Here is a 20,176-nt window from a genome sequence, read left to right on the forward strand (position 1 = left end):
AAAGTTGCAGGAGTCTACTGCATGCTAATAACTGCTCCCTGATGCCCACAAGTCTCCCGGGCAATGGAAGTATTGCCCGCTGTACAGTATGTAATAGTGATTTTCGCATTGCACACGAGGGACTAAATGTATAAATGTATATATTGGTGTGCAAGTTATGTTTTTTTGGGGGGAGGCAGGAAGTCAAGGTGCGGGGAACCTCCCTGAAACTATTGCAACTTGGGATGTCTGCATATGTAATATGTATTCAGAAAATCAAAATATTGTTTTGAAACAGAACAAGATCACCATGAACAATTCAGCACGTTTGAAATTCAACCAATTTTTTTTTTTAATAAAAGCCAATTTTATATAAGGCACAGTTTGTGATAACGGTTTTTAATAATGACATGTGGCAGATTATTATTATTATTATTATTATTATTATTATTACTATTATTGTATATTTTATTTGCTCATATTTTAATTATACTCTGCAGCATTACGTTTCCGTATATGTAAACTATGAAATTTTAAAATAAGATGCTCTTTAATTGTAGGTGCATTTTAAAACCTGAACACGCCTCCTTTACTCACACTGGCCGGGGTTTTGTCATCGTTCCCGCCCCTTGTTCCAGTGAGGTCAGCGCTGCTGTGTGTGTGTGAGAGGGAGAGTCTACGAGAGAGAAACATAACCTACATTACAGCCACACTCACCTACATTTCTCACTAAATCACTGTGGGAGAGGGTTAGGCGCTGAGGAGCAGCATGTCGGACACGGTGGGTTCTGGAGGAATGTCTCACAGACTGTGTGGAGCTGAGCGAGCAGCAGCAGGCTGACAGAAACAGCGCTTAAATATGAAAATACGAGGCCCGTTTACTAACGATAACAAGCTACAGCAACCTTTTAGCTCGCTAATTAGCTCATGTTTTACTGATATCTGGGGCAGATTTCTGGTGGTGAGCCTTGTGTTTCCCTTGTTTGGGATTTGTATTTTGGAGAGTTCACTTTACTGAAGCTGTAGCGAGTTAAATGTTGTGTTTAGACTCGGGTTAGTGAGGCTCGTTAGGTGCTAGCTTCAGTATAAAGCCTGAGAGCTACGTTAGATGGCTGGTGGGCCCAGGAGTATTAGCTAGCATAGCTAACGCTAGCTGAGCTAACAGCTAGCTTATCTAAGTTTACAGACTATCTGCCGGTCTGTCCGGTAAACTGTCAGTTTTGAGTTATTCTTTTGTTATAATAGTGGTTTAATTATCCTGCTGCGTTACAGCATTAATGTAAACCAGTGCACACTGCTGAAATTAGCTTAGCTAGCTAACGTTATCAGGTGTTGAAATGTTTCACACAAACCAATACAGTGGAATCCGTTAGCAAACAGCTAGTTAGCTGAGTTAGTTAGCCTACCTAGCTAGTTTTTTACTAGCGTGGGAGTCTTATTCACATCTTTACCAGTGTTTACTGGTAATGTACCAGTGTTTCCTCAGTTAATAGCGTATTCCTTTACATATGTAACATAGTGTAATGTCATATCTTTCTGTATTCAGGAGACTAAGCCCTCAGGAGATGGAGAGAAGAAGGACGGAGAATATATTAAACTGAAAGTGATTGGTCAGGTAAGAGGGGAAACTTCAGATTTGATTGTTGAAGCTGGCTTATTGTTTTTAGGCATGGGCAATACTTTAATATTTTATTATATCAGATCGTGATAAACTGTAGTTTTCTTCACTCTAACTAGAGGGTGGGTAAAAAAATCTCGATATTCTCGATATTTTTAGTTCTTGCATAGGCTTCTGGAAAAAAAAACTAAAGTTTCTGAAGCAGTTTCTCTGATTTTGTATTTGTAGGTATATGTTTGAATAAAATGAACATTGTTTTATTTTATAAACTATGGATAACATTTCAGAAAGTGAGAAATGGCTGAAATACCAAAAAGATGCAGAGCTTTCAAAAATCAAATAATACAAAGAAAAGTTCATATTTATAAAGTTCAGAAATCAATTATTGGTGGAATAACCCTGCTTTGTAATCAGTTTTCACGCATCTTAGCATGTTCTCTTCCACCAGTCTTACACACTGTTTTTGGATAACATTATGCCACTCCTGGTGCAAAAATTCAAGCAGTTCAGCTTGGTTTGATTGGTTGTGATCATCCGTCTTCCTCTTGATTATATTCCAGAGGTTTTTAATTTGGTAAAATTAAAGAAACTCATCATTTTTAAGTGGTCTCTTTTTTTCCCAGAGCTGTAAGTCCTTAGTATTTTTAATTTGTAGATGTTTGAAAATAATTAAAACACCAGTTATATCTATCATTTTATTTATGCATTTATTAACCAAATTAAGAGGTTCTTTATAGGGTTCTTGACAGAAACTTAAGCCTAATTACTATTTATTGAGAGATTTCTTTTGGCACATAGAGATTGCTATGTAAAAATTTGCAGTCTGCGTATCTCATTTTAAAAATCGCTTTAAAACAGTAATTTGATTTATCAAATTAAATTGATTAACCAAACTGTACATTTATCTGTTTTTTTCTATTGTTTTAATGTACGCAGTATTCATTAATATTTATTGTAGTGTTCTATTTTTATGTTTGACCAGTTTGCACGTTATGTTGTGCATATGGTCATAGAGGACCCTAATTTCATTCCTCTGTGTACATAATACAGTTTTTTTTATTACTTTGTTTTATTATTTGGTATTTTTGGAACATCACTATTGGTCAATTCATTATGACATATTAGTATAATGTAAATTCCAACTTCTGTGTTTACACTGTCAGTGAAAAAACAACAAACATGGAGATGGACGGTTAAGGTTTTTGCATGACAGGAATGATGAACTACACAAGAATCTAAAATTTAAACGCTTTATTAAGAGAAAGTATTGCTGAATATGCTTTCTAAACATATATTGAGTAAACAACACTGTATTGTGTCTTTCGTTGTTGTATTGTGTGTTGTAATAATGCTTTTAATATGTTATCATTTTATATTTTTACCGTATCACCCACCCTTACTTGTGGTGTTCACGGCCTGAATAAACTATGTCCCCCTTATAACTTACTCCAAGTTTTTCCTAATGTTTCCTTCCAGGACAACAGTGAAATTCACTTCAAAGTGAAGATGACGACGCATTTAAAGAAACTGAAGGAATCATACAGTCAGAGACAGGTAAGAACCCTGTGAACCTTTGTTACATGTAGTGTATGTTTGGGTTTGCGCTATAATAGATCAAGGTGTTCTAATATCTGAAGGGAGTGAGTGGCTTGTGTGATGGAGCACACCATTCCATTTTGCTTTTCTTCTTTCAAATAATATTGCTGTGTTCCATTTGAAGTCAGATGTTGGAATTTCTTAGTTCCAAGTAATACATTTTAATTGGGATGCTCCTGGTTAGAGCCTCGCCATTACCGAATTCAGGACTGATCCACCACACATGTAAACACATGTAACAAGTAAAAGCACTATTAATATACAAGTTATCACTTTAGTCTGCATGTCTAATTAAATCAGTCTTAAACACAGTACTGTCCCACCTCTATCTGTGGACAAGTGTTGAGATTCACAAAGTCATTTGCAATGCACAATCAATTGGCATCCATAGCAATGCTAAGAATAATAGCAGATATCTAAATGTTTACCTGCAACACAACTTTTAGAGAACTTTGCTGTAGTTGTGAAAGGAGCACACAACATACACTTATTATTAATAATATTAGTTAGTACTTCAGGTCAAATATGGTGAGAAAAACAGGCTATTTTTAGTTTGTATCTGATTTATTTAAATAAAGATTATATTAAATATATATATTTTATAAACGCACCCTTATTGATTATGTACATTACTACAAAAAGATTCCAAAGTAATGTGGAAAGAGAGAGCCATCTACCCACCCACAGAGACCAATTGTGCTCTTTGCGAGCTGCATGACTGGGATTCCAACCAGCGATCTCCTGATCATAATGGCAGCGCCTTAGTCTGCTGGACCACGCTTAAACGACTAAACTTTTTTTTTTCTTTTTTTTCTCCATTTCACCATTTGTTTTTTTGACACAGTTTCTTCTTCGTCGTGTTCATACGGCAGTGTTTTTTTGTTTTTTTTTAACTGTTGGTTTCACTGCCAACATAATGCCCAAGGATATGTGTTGTATTCTAAGACTTTTAATGTCAGAATTATTATTTTTTTTGCATTTAAGTTGGCTGGCTGGAAAGGATAGCAAAAAATCTGTGTATATTAAATGTATATTATGTGTATATTAAATGTGTATTTATCCCTGTAATGAATTAGCTGAATAAATGTTCTGTTTTGCATCTATTTTTTGTTTATAAACTTTTCAGCTAATTGTTGTTGATGTGTTTTGCACAGGGCGTTCCAATGAATTCTCTAAGGTTTCTTTTTGAAGGGCAGAGAATCACAGATAACCAGACTCCCAAAGAGGTATAGTGCCCACTGTTCCCATCCCTGCTTACATGCTGTACATCTTCTAGATGTCAGTCCACACCAGCCAATTTACTGATTTTCCTGCTCCAAGCCAAGTCCCAATAATATTGTGGTATATTAAGATTTGTATTCAGATTTTTGTTAGTCTAAACAGTCAGAAACCGCTTAAAAAATCACATCCGACTATTTGACTACATTCAGACTGAGGGAAAAGTGGAATTGTTTTTCAAATCAGATCAGTTGAGACAACTGTCTGAACTGTCATTTGTAAGTAATTAGTTTGGATTAGTTAGGTTACTGTGGTGCTAATCTTGAACTCCTGCACTTCCGACACTTTGGATTTGATGAGGTTGTTGTCTTGTGAGTGACACAAAATACATGTTAAAATTTATTTATATAAAAATTAACAAATTGTACATTTCAAAGTGTGCACATTTTTTTGTGCATTTCAAACTACCTCCATATTTGTTTTGGCACTTATAAGTAAAAATCTGATTTTATGTGGCTGTTCAACCTGAGTACAATGTAGATATGGCAAAAAATCTGATTTGGGCTGTCAGTCTGAACATGGCCATGGAAATGCTCTGAACTTACAAAGCATCTTTTGACTTTCAATTAAAGTTACAAAGGTTTTGTTTGTTATTTCTGTAAAATTAAAATGCCATTTTAAAGTTAGAAGATTTTTGCTTGACAAGAGATTTTAGATTTACACACGTGTCCTACAATAACTTCATACTGCAAACATTACCATACATTCATATTAAGGTTTAATGGTTTTTGAATAGTTTTCTTACTTATCTGTTTTCTCAATCTTATTCTCTGTGACAGCTGGGAATGGAGGACGAGGACGTTATTGAGGTGTACCAGGAACAGACCGGCGGCTATTGGAACGACTAGACCTTTGCTCACACTTTCTTCTCTTTAAATCTTAATTTTGTATGTATGATGTTTATTTCTTCTGTTTCCTTTTGTGCTTCTCTCAGAGGGAAATGGAAAAACCATCTGGATCAAAGAGATACTCCGCTAGGGTTGCTGCAGTGAGGGAGTTAGAGGCAAAAATAATGCAAAATGTAATTTAGTGAGGAGGAATGAGCAAAATATTCCTCTTTTCCGACCTCTCTCTCTTTGTCTGTCTGTCTTTCTTACTGACAAGATATGTGCGGCCTTTTGTTTTAAGTGACCGATAATGGAACTTGCATTGTGCCCCAAAAACCTTCAGAGTAAAATCTCTCTTACTTTCCAATCAGTTCTGATATTTAACTGTGGAGCATGTTGCCCAGTAACTCCATTTATTATTGGCTCTGTGCTGCTTTGCTGGGGTTCAGAGTAAGATAAGTTTTTGCAGCTTTGGAGTCCCTTACTGATTGATCATGTTGGTTGACTATTTAGCCATTTATAAAGGACAAAATGTGTGTTTTTAGATTTTGATACCCTTAGGATTTGAAAGGATTTTCATGTAACTGTATTTCTGATACTAGGAAGTGTGAGGTTTGCTTTCCATGTATGCATATAACAACTGTGTTGAGATTTGCACACTGTGAACTGCACAACCCCCTGTGCTGTAATGTGTCTGAGCAGTGGTTTCAGTTGCATATGTTTGTCTCAGTTATGTTGAAATATTTCTCTGTGAATATTTTCCCCCTTGTTGAAATGGATGTGCTCAATTTTATATATCCGTTCCTCTATTTACCTCCAGTTACACAGAAGCCCTGTTTAGCTTATGATTCCCCTGCTCCCAGCTTATTTATCAATGTTAGAACGATCTTTGATCAGCACTCAGGGGCAATGCTTATCTACACAATAAATACAGTGATCGCACACGGTGAAGACCTTACAACACATTTAGCTCTTTTTTTCTGTTTAAATGATTGATCTCTCCAGTGTTAGATGCTGGTCTTTGCCAGTTCCCACAGTCTTTCTGAATCTTCCCGAATCTGCTGTGTTTTATCCGGCAGTGAGAAGTCCAAGGCGTGCATTCTCTCAGACAGTGTTTCTCAAACTTTTTAGACCACATGCTGCTCATAATCAAGCTAAAACATTCAAGTACCACCTACACTAATAAAAGTTTAAGTTCCTTTACGAAATTAAATGGATTCTTCAATGTAAAACTTTAGCTGGTTTGTGGCTTCTTTAAGAAGGCTTAAGGTGCTTAAAGTAAAGGTTCCTCAAAGTACCATAAGTAGTTTTATCACAGTTTCACGTTGAAGAGTCCATAAAAGTTCATCAAGCGGGAACTTATACTTTTAACAGTATATCTTTGGGAATTGTGGAGTTCCTCAAGGGTTCTATTGTAGGACCCACAAAACTGCTGTGTGGGCTTACAAAAAGACTTGAGTGGGAACACGTGAACAAACCTAAAGATAAATTATACAATTTACAGGTGAAATCATTATAGATTTTGGTGTTTTTTAATGTACCAATCAAATTTTATCTGGTGTACCACCCTGTGATACCTCATTTTACTACAGTTTGAGAACCACTGCTCTTAGACATGAAGAGATGGCCACTGCTTCTTTTCTACCACTAAATCTAGATTGCAGGGCAGCTGTGCAGCATAGAGAGCAGTGATTGCCCACTGTGCCCTGGTAGACACCTACGATTGGTTGATTGCAGAATGGACTAAGGCACTTGTCCCACTCAAGAGAGCAGCAGGGCTTATTGCACTCTCTCGGATGGATGGATAGCTGGTATCGGTTGCACCACCCAGGAGACAACTTTTCTTTCTTTTTTCTTTTTTTTTTTTTTTTTTTTGTCTTTGTTTTTCCAAGTTCTGTTAAATATGGGGAGGGAATTTTGGTCCAGATGGTTTGTGGACATAGAAAGATTATTATTTTTCTTTTGTCTTGTTTTTTAAATAAAATGTGTCATAAAATAAGTATGTGCTCATTTGTGTAATTATTATTCCAGGTACATGTTGAGACATTTGCTTAACTTTCCGAAATGTGTCATGCTTGTTTAGATGTTCATTTAAAAAAATGTGATGCTGATTTTTTTAAATTGTTATTTAGATGGGTTTCTTCCGATTCTTTTATGAAGGTCATATATCTTTGAATGGGAAACTTTCAGGAGAGCAGTTGATTCTAGTGTCATACTGCGATAGGATGCCACCTGGGCAAATAGTCCAGTCATTCAATTTTCTTCATTACTAAATATTCCACAGTGAACTGTCAGTGGTAATTCAGCAAAGTGAAAGTGACAACAGTAACTTGGCCACAAATTGTTAGACCACATAAAATGACAGAGTGGGGTTAGTGGATACTGAGGTGCATAGTAAAGCTGAAAAGCTGAATGTACTTTCACTAATTGACTAATCTGGCAAGGCAGTGGATGAGTTTGGCAGTTGCCAGGTTAAAGTACTTGTCTGCCTGCATCGTGCCAAGTGTAATGTTTGGTGGAGGGCGATTATGGTGTGGGGTTGTGTTTCAGTAGTTGGGCTTGGCCCCTTAGTTCCTGTGAAAGGAACTTGGATTTTGGACAATTTCATGCTTCAACTTTGCGGGAACAGTTTGGCGAAGGTTCCTTCTTGTTCCATCATGATTGTGCACAAGCAAGGTCCCTATATATATGGATGAGTGAATTTGGTGAGGGAAGAATTTGACTTGCTTCCTGACCTAATAAGAACGCCTTTGGGATGAATTAGAGCAGAGACGGTGAGTCATCCCTTCTCGTACAACATCAGTGTCTTACTGCACAAATGTTCTTTTTGAAGAATAGTCAGACATTCCCATAAGCATGCACCTAAACCTGAGGGAAATCCTTTACAGACGACTTAAATCTATTATAGCTGTAGAGAGTGGACCAAAATCGTGTTTGTAACTGTTTGGATTAAGAATGGGATGTCACTTTAGTTCATATGCATGTAAAAGCAGGTACGCAAATAAAGTGTATTATTTGGGTGGTGGGTCCAGACCATAACCTCATTGAGAATCCTTGGGATGTGAGAAGGCTGAAATCTGATCTTGGTGAAAAATTAAAGCAACACTGGATTGAAATAAATCTGGTTATTCTGCAGAAGCTTATAAAAACAATGCCACAGAGAATGCATGCTGCAAGCAAATCTAAAGACAGCCTAACAAAATATTAGAGTGTGACTTTTTTTTGGCCAGGGAGTGTATATACCACAAATAAATACTGTCCTAGAATGATCCCACCTATCACAACACTTCCATCCCCTACTTAAACATTGTCCTGGTGCCACCATCTTTCAAAAGTATGATGATGCATTCAGAGAACTTCTAGAGAGCAAAATACCAATTTGAGAATGTGTTCTGGGCTTTTTCAGACGCTGGAGGGCACTTCTGAGTGAGTCAAAAATAAATGGGTTTACATGGAACATTTGAACAAAATCAGTTTAAAAATGTAGATTTTAAAATGTTCTGCTTTTCTTAACAAGTCAAATGTTTTAGCACTGCAGACATAATTTGCCTCCAGTTATAAACTTGTTAAACAGGCGCTGACTGAACTTAGCAGTTAGCAGTAAAAAAAATATTCAGGTAAGTTTTCTTCGCTTTTTTGTTTTAATTTCTTTTTTCAATTTTTTAAAATTAAATGATAAATCCGATGTAAAATGGACCTCGGTCCACCCCAGAATTCCGACGACCCTGACATTTAAAACGAGACACTGAGAACTAACTTAAATCTCATCTTAAAATTAAGTCATGATAAGTCAACTGATGAGCAAAAATAATAATGTTGTATAGTGGAACATATTGAAAAAAGAATTCTGTGGAAATGCACCTCTAAAATATTCAGGCATTTCCACAATGTATTTTGCAACTGTTCCTCTATCCTACAAACTATTTGTTTCTGCTCATTAGTTGACTAATGGTGACTTCTTTTCAAGACGGCCGCCTGGAGAATTACCAGTACCTCAAAGTAGTGCGTGTATAAAAGCGTATATAAACACGTTTTTAAAACTCTTTGTGAAAGAGTGGTTCACACATGGATGTTGCAGAAGCTTATCGAAACAATGCCACAGTGAATACGAGCTGCAATCAAAGCTAAAGGCGGTCCAACAAAATAATAGTGTGTGACCTAGTTTGAAATGTTTGTATAATTAACCTCACATTAATATTTTATTATATTATATTAGTATATAATTATTTTAACTTATAATTTTAATTATTTTAAACAAGAGCTGTGTGTGGCCAGGTTTACAAGGTTACCTAGACTAAGTAGGGCCAATAATTAAAAATGTCTTCGCCACAAGGAGGCGACAGCTGATCATTCACAACCTTCCCTTATTTCTCCTGGTAGATGTAAAGAAATCCTTCAGCAGTGCCCCCAATGGACTAAAAGACCAACGTTAGCCAGTAACAGGTAATTATTAGCATTTAGCTTAAGCGTCTGTTTAGAAAATGTAAACTTTGATTGTGAAGAAAACTACTAGGTATTAATAGGCAGCACATTGTCCTTATGCATTACATTGATGGTCTTTTTTTTAAGAGAGAATGTGTTTTTTAAACAGCTCCGGTAAAGAGATCATTTTAAGATAGATTTTACTGTTTGTAAGTGTTAGAGTGTGAGGAATACATTGTTGTTTTATTTTATAAGCTACTGACAACCTTTCGCACAAATACCAACAAAAAGGCATTTAGAATATTTATTTGCAGGAAATTTTTGAAAGTAGTAGTTTTGTGGATGCTGAAGTGAGTGGATGGATGCCAGTGTTTCATTGTATTGTAGTGCAAGGTTATAATATTTTGAATTTCATTATAGTCTAATTTTTATTTCGTTTTCACTTTTTCTCCTCCGATTCAGTTAACTTCAATTAGTTTTTAGAGTGTGCTTGCTAGTTTTGTTTATTAGTTCAATTTTTTTATTAATGCTTAGTTTTAGTTTAAAGTTTTTTATATTAATTCTAGTATTAGCTTTTTTTAATACTTTGGGTTATTTGTGATTCAAAAATGTGTTATGTAATAAAACTCAACAAAAGAAACTATATATAAAAAAATCAGTTACTGTAAAACAACCAACTGTTCACAAAAGAGATTTATCAGTTCATCCTCCCGCTTGGGGTGTTCTGGTGTATGAGCTACTCACAGGTAAATGTACTCACAGTTAGCGCTCTTATGCTGCTTCTCAGGTGGACTTATAGCTGGGTGGAGTTTATTCCACATACTGTATCTCCTGTTTCACTACAGGACACGTGCTTTTTTATCTTACTTGCACTGGTATTCTAATCCCGTACAACATTTTCTGCAGCTTTCTCAGTTTTTTGGTTGTTATTTTGCGGTTTGCGTGAGCACTGTAAACAAGAAGTAATGTCACGGACCGTGAGGTGCTGCGCTTTGTCCACTGTTGTGCCGAAATCCGACTCCCCGCAGAAAACAACTCCCCTTCCCGAGCAGATATTCAGCACAACACCGCCCACTGTGAAACTGTTTGAGTGAAAACAGCGCATATAAATGAATTAACAAACATGAAAACGAAGGGTTTTCTTTCTGTTTATTTCAGTTTGTTTTAGGTAGCTTTATAAACTCTCAATTCAGTTCCAGTTAGTTACCGTTTTTCTTATAATTACCATTTCTATTAGTTTCAGTTAACAAAAATGTTTTTCCACTTTCAGTTTCTGCTATTTCCTTTGTTTTTTTGTTAACGATAATAACCTTGTAGTGTCTATGTTACCTTTTGCCGCTCTCTTTTAAGTTAGACTGTTATAGTCAGCTCTTCTGGAGCTGGTAGCCACACTCCATTAATTTCTTTAGCATTCACTGTTATCCCAGCACAGAATTGCAAATTGACAACTCTTTACCTTTTTCCAAGTTAATGACTGCCCACCTGTCTGACCTGACACTAATGTAAATGTGACCGTCTGGCTCTCCTGTTACACGCCACAGACCAGCTGCCCACCATCTAGCAACTGCTACCTGCCTCAGAGTAGTTGCCCACCCTCCACTAATGACTATATTGTTAAGTTTACATGGATTTATGAACTAACAGTTTTCTAATTGTTACTATTGTTATTAATATTTTTATTACAAATTATAATCATCCCATTTTTCATTATTTATTCCATCATTACTATGATTGTATCATTATTCCTACACATAACAATAGACTGGTAGTGGTATGGTGACTATTTACCAATCATTTATAATTGGTAAACGATTAATTATCCCTCTGGTTGTCAATGCATTAAACTTGCATCTATATTTTCAAATTAAGTTTTAAGGTTTAGCTATACCCCTTTTTATAATGATCAGATCAGATGCCAGAAGGGCTTTAATACAATTTGAGCTGTAACTCTGGCACTCAGCTGCAGTGTATGAGGAGGTAGGTAATATAGCAAGCTTTCCTAAAAAAGAAGAAGAGTTCAGCCTGCTAATAAAATGTTAATCTTAGTCAAGGATGAACATTATTTTATCTTATACTATGCTTCATATCTTTTTGGACACCTTTTTATTACTATATAGTATAGGATTATAAAACCCTGATTTCAGTGAGAAAAGGATGAGAATGTTGTATGTGAGGGTAATGGAGTGAGAAAAGGGGGTCAGAGTGGGGTGACGGACACAGGAATGAGGAATGCAGTGATAAAGATGGGTTGGAGTCGTGGGAGTGAGAGGAAGCAAAGACAATAATGAGCTTCTTATGGGCCTTTTAAAGCCAAGAATGAGTTTCCTCTGCTAAAATAATATTAATTTCAGTCTAAAATATTTTTAACATAAAGGTGAGTTAGGCTATGTTCCCATTACAAGCCGCATTGCTCAAATTTTTTTTTTTTTTTTGTTGCTCTGATTGGATTTGCTATTGCTTTGTTTGGTTATATTATACACAGATGCGGGTCACTTACATTTGTGAATGTAAACCGTCAAGATAGCCAAATCCAAAATTAGTTTTGAACAATGTGGCTTGTAATGTGAACATAGCCTAAGATGCTGTATGTGAAGAGTGTGAAGAACAGCTCTTAAAGAAGCTAAAAGTTGCTCTTCTGTGGAATTGGTCAAATAATAATTTGTAGTTCCCATCTAAGTAACTCAGCTAATTTACTGTATTTTCCTGCTCTAAGCCAGTCTATATAATAAGACTGGCAGCCCAAATCCTAAATAGTATTTTTGGTATATCTAGATTGTATCCAGTTTAATTTTTGAGAGTCTAAACAGCCAGAAAGCACATACAATCACATCCAGATTTTGACTACATTCAGGCTGCAGGGAAATTGGAATTGTTTCTTAAATCAGTTTTGTTAAGAACACTTTCCTTACTGTTATTTGCGAGTGATGAGATGGGATTTGCATGTCTGGACATCACAAGTTTATCTGCATAGTTTGATTAAGGTGGTATTGAGGTCCGTGTCAGCAACTAACATCTGCCTGCACTTTCCTCACTCTGGATTTGATAAAGTTGTTGTTTGTTGCATTGTGAATGAGTGATGTAAATGATGCCTTAAAATCCAGGCTGAGACACATCTGTACAAATCTGATTGTGATTGCATTTCAGACCACCTCCACACCCCCAGATTTCATGTGGTTTCTGGCTGTTCGCACTGTCAAAAATGAATCTGGATACAATCTAGATATGCCAGAAATACTATTTGGAATTTGGGCTGGCAGTTTGAACATAGTCTGTGTACGCCTGACCTGGGAATCAAACCCTGTTCTGGCATAAGAAGGCAGTGTTATTTACCATGCTACACCAGTCTCTGTATGTTTATAAATTCAGGCTATGGGAGTATACAGTATATGTGACCTGATTTAAATGGGAAAATTATGAGTGTACTATTTTAGGGTAATGGAATGAGAAAAGGAGGTTAGAGTAGGGTGAAGGACACAGGAATAAGCCATGGTGGACTCACAACAGCCCCCAACCCTCCCCCCAGTGCCCCTATGGTTAAAAAAGGTCACAAAAATGCCCTCTAAATTGGAAAAAAAGAAAGAAAGTGCCCTTTCTGTTGCCCTTTAAATAGAAGTTCCCATTAATATACTAATACATACTTCTATCGAACATACATGGTGCACACTGGCGGGGCCCCATGTTGTGTAGTAGATGACCTTTTCATTTTTCACCCCTGCCCTTCAAACAGCCGGAATGTGCCACTGGTAATAAGGATTGCAGTGGTATAAAGATGGTTCCAAGTCGTGGGAGTGAGAGGAAGTAAAGACACAAGGACAACGCCCATGTACAGTATACAGTATGTGAGCATGTGAGCCAGCCCTGGGCTTCTTGAGGGTTTTTTTAAGCCAAGGATGAGTTTCCTCTGCTCTGAGATTATGTTCGTTTCAGTCTCGGAGCAAGTGGACTATTGCTTCAAGGCTTAGCAGGAACTTAGTCTCTTGTGTTTACAGTATACAGGTTGTTTGTGTAAAAAAAAAAATCAAAGACAAGTGAGAGAGAGAGACAAACTGTAGGGGCTTTTAGGCGGTTTAATATGTGGTGGTTACATATTAGAGTGGACCTGTAAGCTATGTTCACTCTCTGTAAGGCTGTGCTATAGCTGAAACCCAACGGGGAGATCGTATTTCTCAGCAACACACACACAAGGCCTGAACACTACCAGATGAGGGCTAGCTTGAAATGGGGGGAAGGGGTATATATGAGTGTGTGTGTGTGTTAGGGTGAGGGGGGATGGGTGTAGAATACCTATGAGCTCATGTCTGTGTCTAAGTAAAATTTCTTTGTGTGTATGGGAAATGAGTGAGTACAGTGAGGCAGGCTTTTTAAAGACCTTTGTTTTTTAGATTCAGGTCCCTGTTGGGCTTGTAGGGGGTGTTGGAGCGGGTGGGGGTGGGGGTGTGGGTGCGGGTGGAGGTGCTGGTGTGTGTGGTGGTGGAGGGGTTGCAAGAAGAAACACAGAGGTAATGAAAGTGAATAAAGAAGAAACATTACAGAACTCGCTGCTCTGTGTTCTGATATGATCATGTGCTACAATGTGCAGGCCTACGTGTCATGGGAGCCGTATAGGAAAATATTATATATCAGCCAAGAATGTAACTCAGGGCATTTCACAGCGCTGCGTACAATGTCCTTGTTATAACTCTCTCAACAAGAGAGGAGAAACTGGATAGCCAGTCATACCACTGGGGCCATCTGTTGGGACAACTCTCCACATTGAGTAAACATCGCTGAAACAAACCCTGACAAAAGTTAAGGCGGGGTATCGATCCAGGTTAGGGAACTGTATCTCGTGGGACTGAGGCAGAAGAACCTGGGGAAGAGGTTACGGTTACCTGAGACTCTGCCCATGTGTTTTTTCTCAGGCTTGGCTAAGAAAGAGTAGCACCTGGGAGGCACAAAAGCATGCAGATCTAAACACAAACCCACTTTTTTTCCGGCCATTGTCACCATTTCGCCAAGGGCATGTTCCTACAGGAAGCAAACTTACAAATGTGCCCCATCAGTAAGCAGATGCTGACAGGGGATTATAATTGGGTTTGGTTGGTCTTTTTAATACCATACTATGTCACTTAGATAATGGTAATATACACTAATCAAGCATAACATTATGAACACCTTCTAGTTTCTACTTACACAATTCATCTTATTATCTCCGCTGAGAATATACAATATACTGACATTTTTGTATAATTCTAGAATTACAGACTCCAGCACTTACGTTTCTCCTTGTACATTTTCCCCCTTCTTTCACCCTGTTCTTTAATGATCTGGTGAAGGAGGAGGATGAGGATGATCAGCACAAACTGTGCAGCAACAGATGAGCTTTTGTCTCTGGCTTTACATCTGCAAAGTGGAGCGGCTAAGTAGGAATGTCTAGTAGAGTGAAAAATAAACATTAACCTCCTACTACCTCACGTCCACATGTGTGGACATCAAATTTTGGGTTGTCTAGTCCAAAACACTGTATTTTGCTCTAAAAGGTCCTGGTGTCCTCTTATGAGGCCATTATACTGTGACCTTAACACGTTACAGTTTCACTTTTGTTCAGAAATTAAAATTAACAGTAAATACAGTTAATGTTTGTTTTTAATTTATGTCTTTGTGTTGAAGCAGCACTTCAAATGAGCCATATTGCTCAAAGCATCACAGTTGTTTTTTACTTTAGTTTTGCACTGTTGCTGTTCTGTTCAGGCACCAAATAAATGTTTTACACATCATTACTAATTGTGACTTCATTGTGTTCTGTCAAAATATAAAACTAAAGTCCACATATGTGGACATAATTTTTCTCAAAAGGGTACATTATGTAAAAAGATAATTCTTTGTTTTTACACTAATCAGGTACTAATTAGCCCAAATAGCAAAGAGAAATAAAAAAATGCATGCCATGCAAGAGTTTGGGTCCTATGAGGTTAAAAATAAACGTTGTAATTTGAGTATAAAAAATAATTTTAAATGATCAAGGTAATTAAAATGTATTGTGCAGTTAGTTGACAATGTAATTATTGTGATAGGCCTAGTTTTGGTTTATGTACAGTATTCTATTATGTATAATGTTAAGTATCCTGTCCTTTGCTGCCCTGTGTCCTTCCTCACAAGGACTACGTACTCAACTCCCCGTCTGTGCTTTAGACAGCTGGTAAATGCACCTGTGCTCGAAACAATGTTAACTCAGTCTGCTTTTAATGATCAAATGTACACCAACAGGCAGCACTCCACCAACAGCTTTAGGATGGTGTTTAGTCCTTAGAGGTGATTAGATTTGAATAAAAGTGTAGGTAAAAGTGGTGTTTACCTACAGACAAAATAATTAAATATGAATGAAATTCTTTGAGACAGGCACTGAGAACTTGCTCAGAAAGTGCACAGATAGTTAAAAAGTGCCATCTTGAATTAAGTCACGATAAGTCGACAGATGGATAGATAGAGGAACAGATTGCAAAACTAATTTTGTGGAAATGCCTGAATATAAAAAAGGTGCATGAGCTCATCTGTGTTTTATCGTGACTTAATTTCAAGATAGCGCCGCCTGGAGAATTTTGTTTTAAATGTCATTGTCGTCGGAATTCTACCAGTGAAGTGTGGAAGTACTTTGAGCTTGTTAATGGTGTAACAATTGTGATTTCTTTGCATGAGCAATGCAGTGCCCCTATCACTAGCATTGTCAGCCTGTTGGAAGCATTGACTATTGTATTATAAGCGTTTTATTTCAGAATGCTGGGGTGAAGGGTGGAGGTCCATTTCACATTTTCTCCTTTAATTTTAGAAAAAGTAGATAGAAAGAATAAAAGCCAAAAAGCAAAGAAAGCGTACTTGAATGTAATTTTTTTTTTTTTTTACTGCTTACATGTTTTATAAAACAGAGACGCTAGCATTACTGCTATTGTCTGCTGACTGGTTGGTGAGCTGATGTAACAGTCAGAGCATATTAACAAGTTTGTAGCTGGAAGTAAAATTATGTCGGCTGTGCTAAAACATTTGACATTTTCCATTTTAAAATTCACATTTTTAAACTGATTTTGCTCAAATGTTCCATATAAACCCATTTATTTTTGACTCACTCAGGAGGGCCCTCTAGTGTCTGACAAACCCAGAACACATTCTCAAATTGGTATTTTCCTCTCTATAAGTTCTTTGAATGAATCATCATACTTTTGAAAGACCACCAAGACATGATTAAAGTAGGGGATGAAAGTGTTGTGATCATTGGGATCGTTCTAGAATGATAAATCAGAAAAAAATGGCTTTGGTACAAGTCAGCATGGTCTGTACAGACTGCAGGGGTCACTAGAAATTAGGAGCACAGCGCAGCACAGTCTGTAGAGACTAAGCTACATATAAAACAGATTTTTACTTCTTATCATTTTCATGTGTACTAGAGGCACATACACTAGAATGTAGCCGCTGCATCATTTAATGTGCGACTAAAATAAGAAACAGCTTTATAAGAAGGCTTAAAAATCTCTGCGCCCCTCACATACTAGCTAGCTACTTTATTATTTACAAAAGCCAACTAGAACCTCTCAGCACAGACTAAGATTCTGGGCTAAAACTGCAGCACAAATGCAGCAAACTCAGCTTTAGCTAACCTAACTTGAACAGAGTGGTTAACTAGCCATTAGCTTTTTTCCCTGTCAGATTTCTTCCTTTCTTGGAAGAAAACTAAGGTAAAATTTAGGCAGACTGGTCTGAATTATGTTGGTTCCAGTCTGAAAACCATTCACAGTCTGGCCCTGTGCTTATAATTGGAATTTGATACAGAATAAAATTCGTATTTATTTGCACAACGCTAATGCTAATACTTATAAACATTGCAGCAAAAAACACATTCCTCACTGTGCGCACACCAAATCTTTGCTAAGTCTACATCATTTTTGTACACACATGAAATATTTTTTTATATTTCATCTTATTTATTTTAATATTCAACCTGTTCTGCCTAAAATAGTGGCCAGAGGATAAAGAAACACAAGTCTGTCACGTTTCTAATAGAATAACACATTTCACTGAATGGAACTCACCTGTGTGTTAGTTATGCTAATGAACACGTCTCTGCCTGTGCTAATTAAATTACCATACCTTATTTAATTTGCCTACAGAAACATAATGGTTTGTAAGTGGAACTTGGCTGGGGAATGTTGGTACAGAAGCTTCATATGTAGAGCTTCTTTAAATTTCATTAGGGTTCTTCACTTAAACAATAATAATAAATAATTATCTAACTAAGAACCACTCATTGAAAGGTTTTAGTGGCTACAAAGGTTGTTTATGGTGTAGTTCATAAAAGGGAAGTAAGAAAATATATTATTTAATAATAATTAAATATGAATAATAAAAAAACTAATATTAGTTTACTTATAAATATTGGTTAATTTAGTGTTGTGTTTAAACTAGATTCTACTGTTCTGGGTGGGTAAATAGTTAACTTTTCTTTTATTTCCGATTTTACAATTATAATTGTGTTTTTTGTATGTTTTCCTAAAATGTAATTTAAACCATCACAATATATCACAATCACAATATCTTATTAAAAAATACAAAATTCACCAAACAGCAGTGTATGTGGACGAGTGCTGAGTGCATTGGACTGTGGAACCGGGCAATATTATAAAAAATTACATTTTAAGATTCTTTAAAGCGTGTTTCTCAATTCCCATTTAGATTTTTTACAAACTGACAAAATACGCAAATTACAGTTTCTTTTACATGTTGTTAAGATAAGATAATCTTGTATTAGTCCCCAATGCACAAGCACAATAAAACGTGTAAAATATGAAAAATCACTGCCACATAAACTTAAGCCTTTTTACTTTCATGTTTAAGAGATTCCCTTTTTAATCTGTAAAGATGCACAATCTTGATTAAATTCTTAAAATCACCTAAAATAAACTGTGAAAATTGCCCAGCACTATTGAATTTTGTAGAGTTTTAATTATACAGTATCATTGGATTTCTTACAAATGTGCTACATAAATGTAATTTCATTCTTGGTCTGTATATTGGCAATACAATTTTTCCCAATATACTGCAGTAACCAATGCAAGATGGTATTTAAATTGCTTTAAAATCTAATTTTAGGAAAACAGCATTCAAAAACACTTAAAACGTGAGCAAAAGAAGTGAACTTTTGCACAAAAACGAAATCTCTTGTCTGTCATTATTACTGTAAACTTTCCTCACACTTGTACTTCACACAAGAATGCAGTAGAGCTCTTAATTTGCTGTCCACAGCAGTGACTGGGTGGAGGGTTTGAAGGTGCAGCCTCTCTTCAGATGACTCTTCTTACTTTATCAGGCCAAGTAGCTTCAGTTAGGAATTGCTGGAATGTTTGGCCACCCCGTGACTAGTGCTGGAGTTCAGTAACAGATGTCACTGTAAAACACTTCCTACAGTAAATGGGCATTACTTTTTCCAACGTAAAAAAAAAGAAGAAAAAGCCATCATTTTTTTTTAATTACATGTATCTAGTTCAAGCTTCTGCAACTGGCCAGGCAACCCGACCCCCCTCCAACAAAGCCTTCCCTCTGGATACTGTAACCCCCACAACCCCAACCCCCACACCTACCCAAAACACAAACCAAACAAAAGGTTCAAGATTTACCTAAAGCCAGAGAATGGCAGGCTATCGTATTTCACCAGGAGAGGAATCGATTACTATCTCACGATTCGATTCGATTCCGATTTTGGGGGCCACGATTCGATTCAAAATCGATTTTTGATTCAAAACGATTTGAATTATAAATATTTCTGCTTCTGGCTTATGAATCTTATTGAAAAAAAACCCATCCATAATATACACTGGTCCTGGAGCAAGTAATGTGTTACAAAAACAATAAAATGTGCAGGAATGTGGGTCCTCAGTGACAGAGGAATCACTGGGATATCACAATGACGTTAATGAACAATAAATACATAAATAAATAACACTGCTTTATTACCAGGCTACTAGCGGTGGTGTGTAGGTGACGCTGCTGGGCTGATGTGATGATAGCAGTGGAGCGCTAAAGTTCAGGAGCAGCTGCTGATTAACTAGTTAATTTAAGGTGGTTGTATTTCTTCAGAAAGGGGGCAGGAGGTGGAGAAATTAATTCATATTGTCCATTCCTTAATTCCTCTGTGATGAGGAGCTGAAATTAGCTCTGATTAGCTTATTGTTATTTTTCCGTTCCGCCTTAAATGCTGCAGCCCGCTGCCACCTGTAGCGTTATTTAAGGTGGAACTGGAAAGTTAGCTAGTTAGCTAGCTAACAGTTACTGAAACTAACTACTAGCGATCTTTTTTATGCTTGTTATGAAGCATTCTGCCATAAAACATTGAAACTACACGTTAATCTAAGGTAATATAGTGCTTGTTCTGCCATCTTACCGGTGATTCTCAAACACCTACGCTCTGTGTGTGTCTGGAAGATCTCCAAAG

At 36.7% G+C, this 20,176-nt stretch overlaps 1 protein-coding gene across 1 annotated transcript; it reads left to right on the top strand.

Annotated features, from left to right (window-relative positions):
- The first annotated feature begins 601 nt into the window (after window positions 1-601).
- sumo1 (small ubiquitin like modifier 1) lies at window positions 602-7,297 on the top strand. The gene is made up of 5 exons (XM_049479609.1): window positions 602-760; window positions 1,526-1,594; window positions 3,074-3,151; window positions 4,348-4,419; window positions 5,251-7,297. The coding sequence occupies exons 1-5, from the start codon at window positions 749-751 to the stop codon at window positions 5,317-5,319; spliced, it is 300 nt and encodes a 99-aa protein (XP_049335566.1). The 5' UTR covers window positions 602-748; the 3' UTR covers window positions 5,320-7,297.
- The last annotated feature ends 12,879 nt before the right edge of the window (window positions 7,298-20,176 follow it).

Source organism: Astyanax mexicanus, chromosome 5 (assembly GCF_023375975.1).
Source record: "Astyanax mexicanus isolate ESR-SI-001 chromosome 5, AstMex3_surface, whole genome shotgun sequence".
Lineage (NCBI taxonomy): Eukaryota > Metazoa > Chordata > Actinopteri > Characiformes > Acestrorhamphidae > Astyanax > Astyanax mexicanus.

Bases quoted from the DNA above. Each gene is read 5' to 3' on its own strand.
- sumo1 (XM_049479609.1), top strand. The intron at 1,595-3,073 runs GTAAGAGGGGAA...GTTTCCTTCCAG, and splicing joins AACTGAAAGTGATTGGTCAG to GACAACAGTGAAATTCACTT. The intron at 3,152-4,347 runs GTAAGAACCCTG...TGTTTTGCACAG, and splicing joins AATCATACAGTCAGAGACAG to GGCGTTCCAATGAATTCTCT.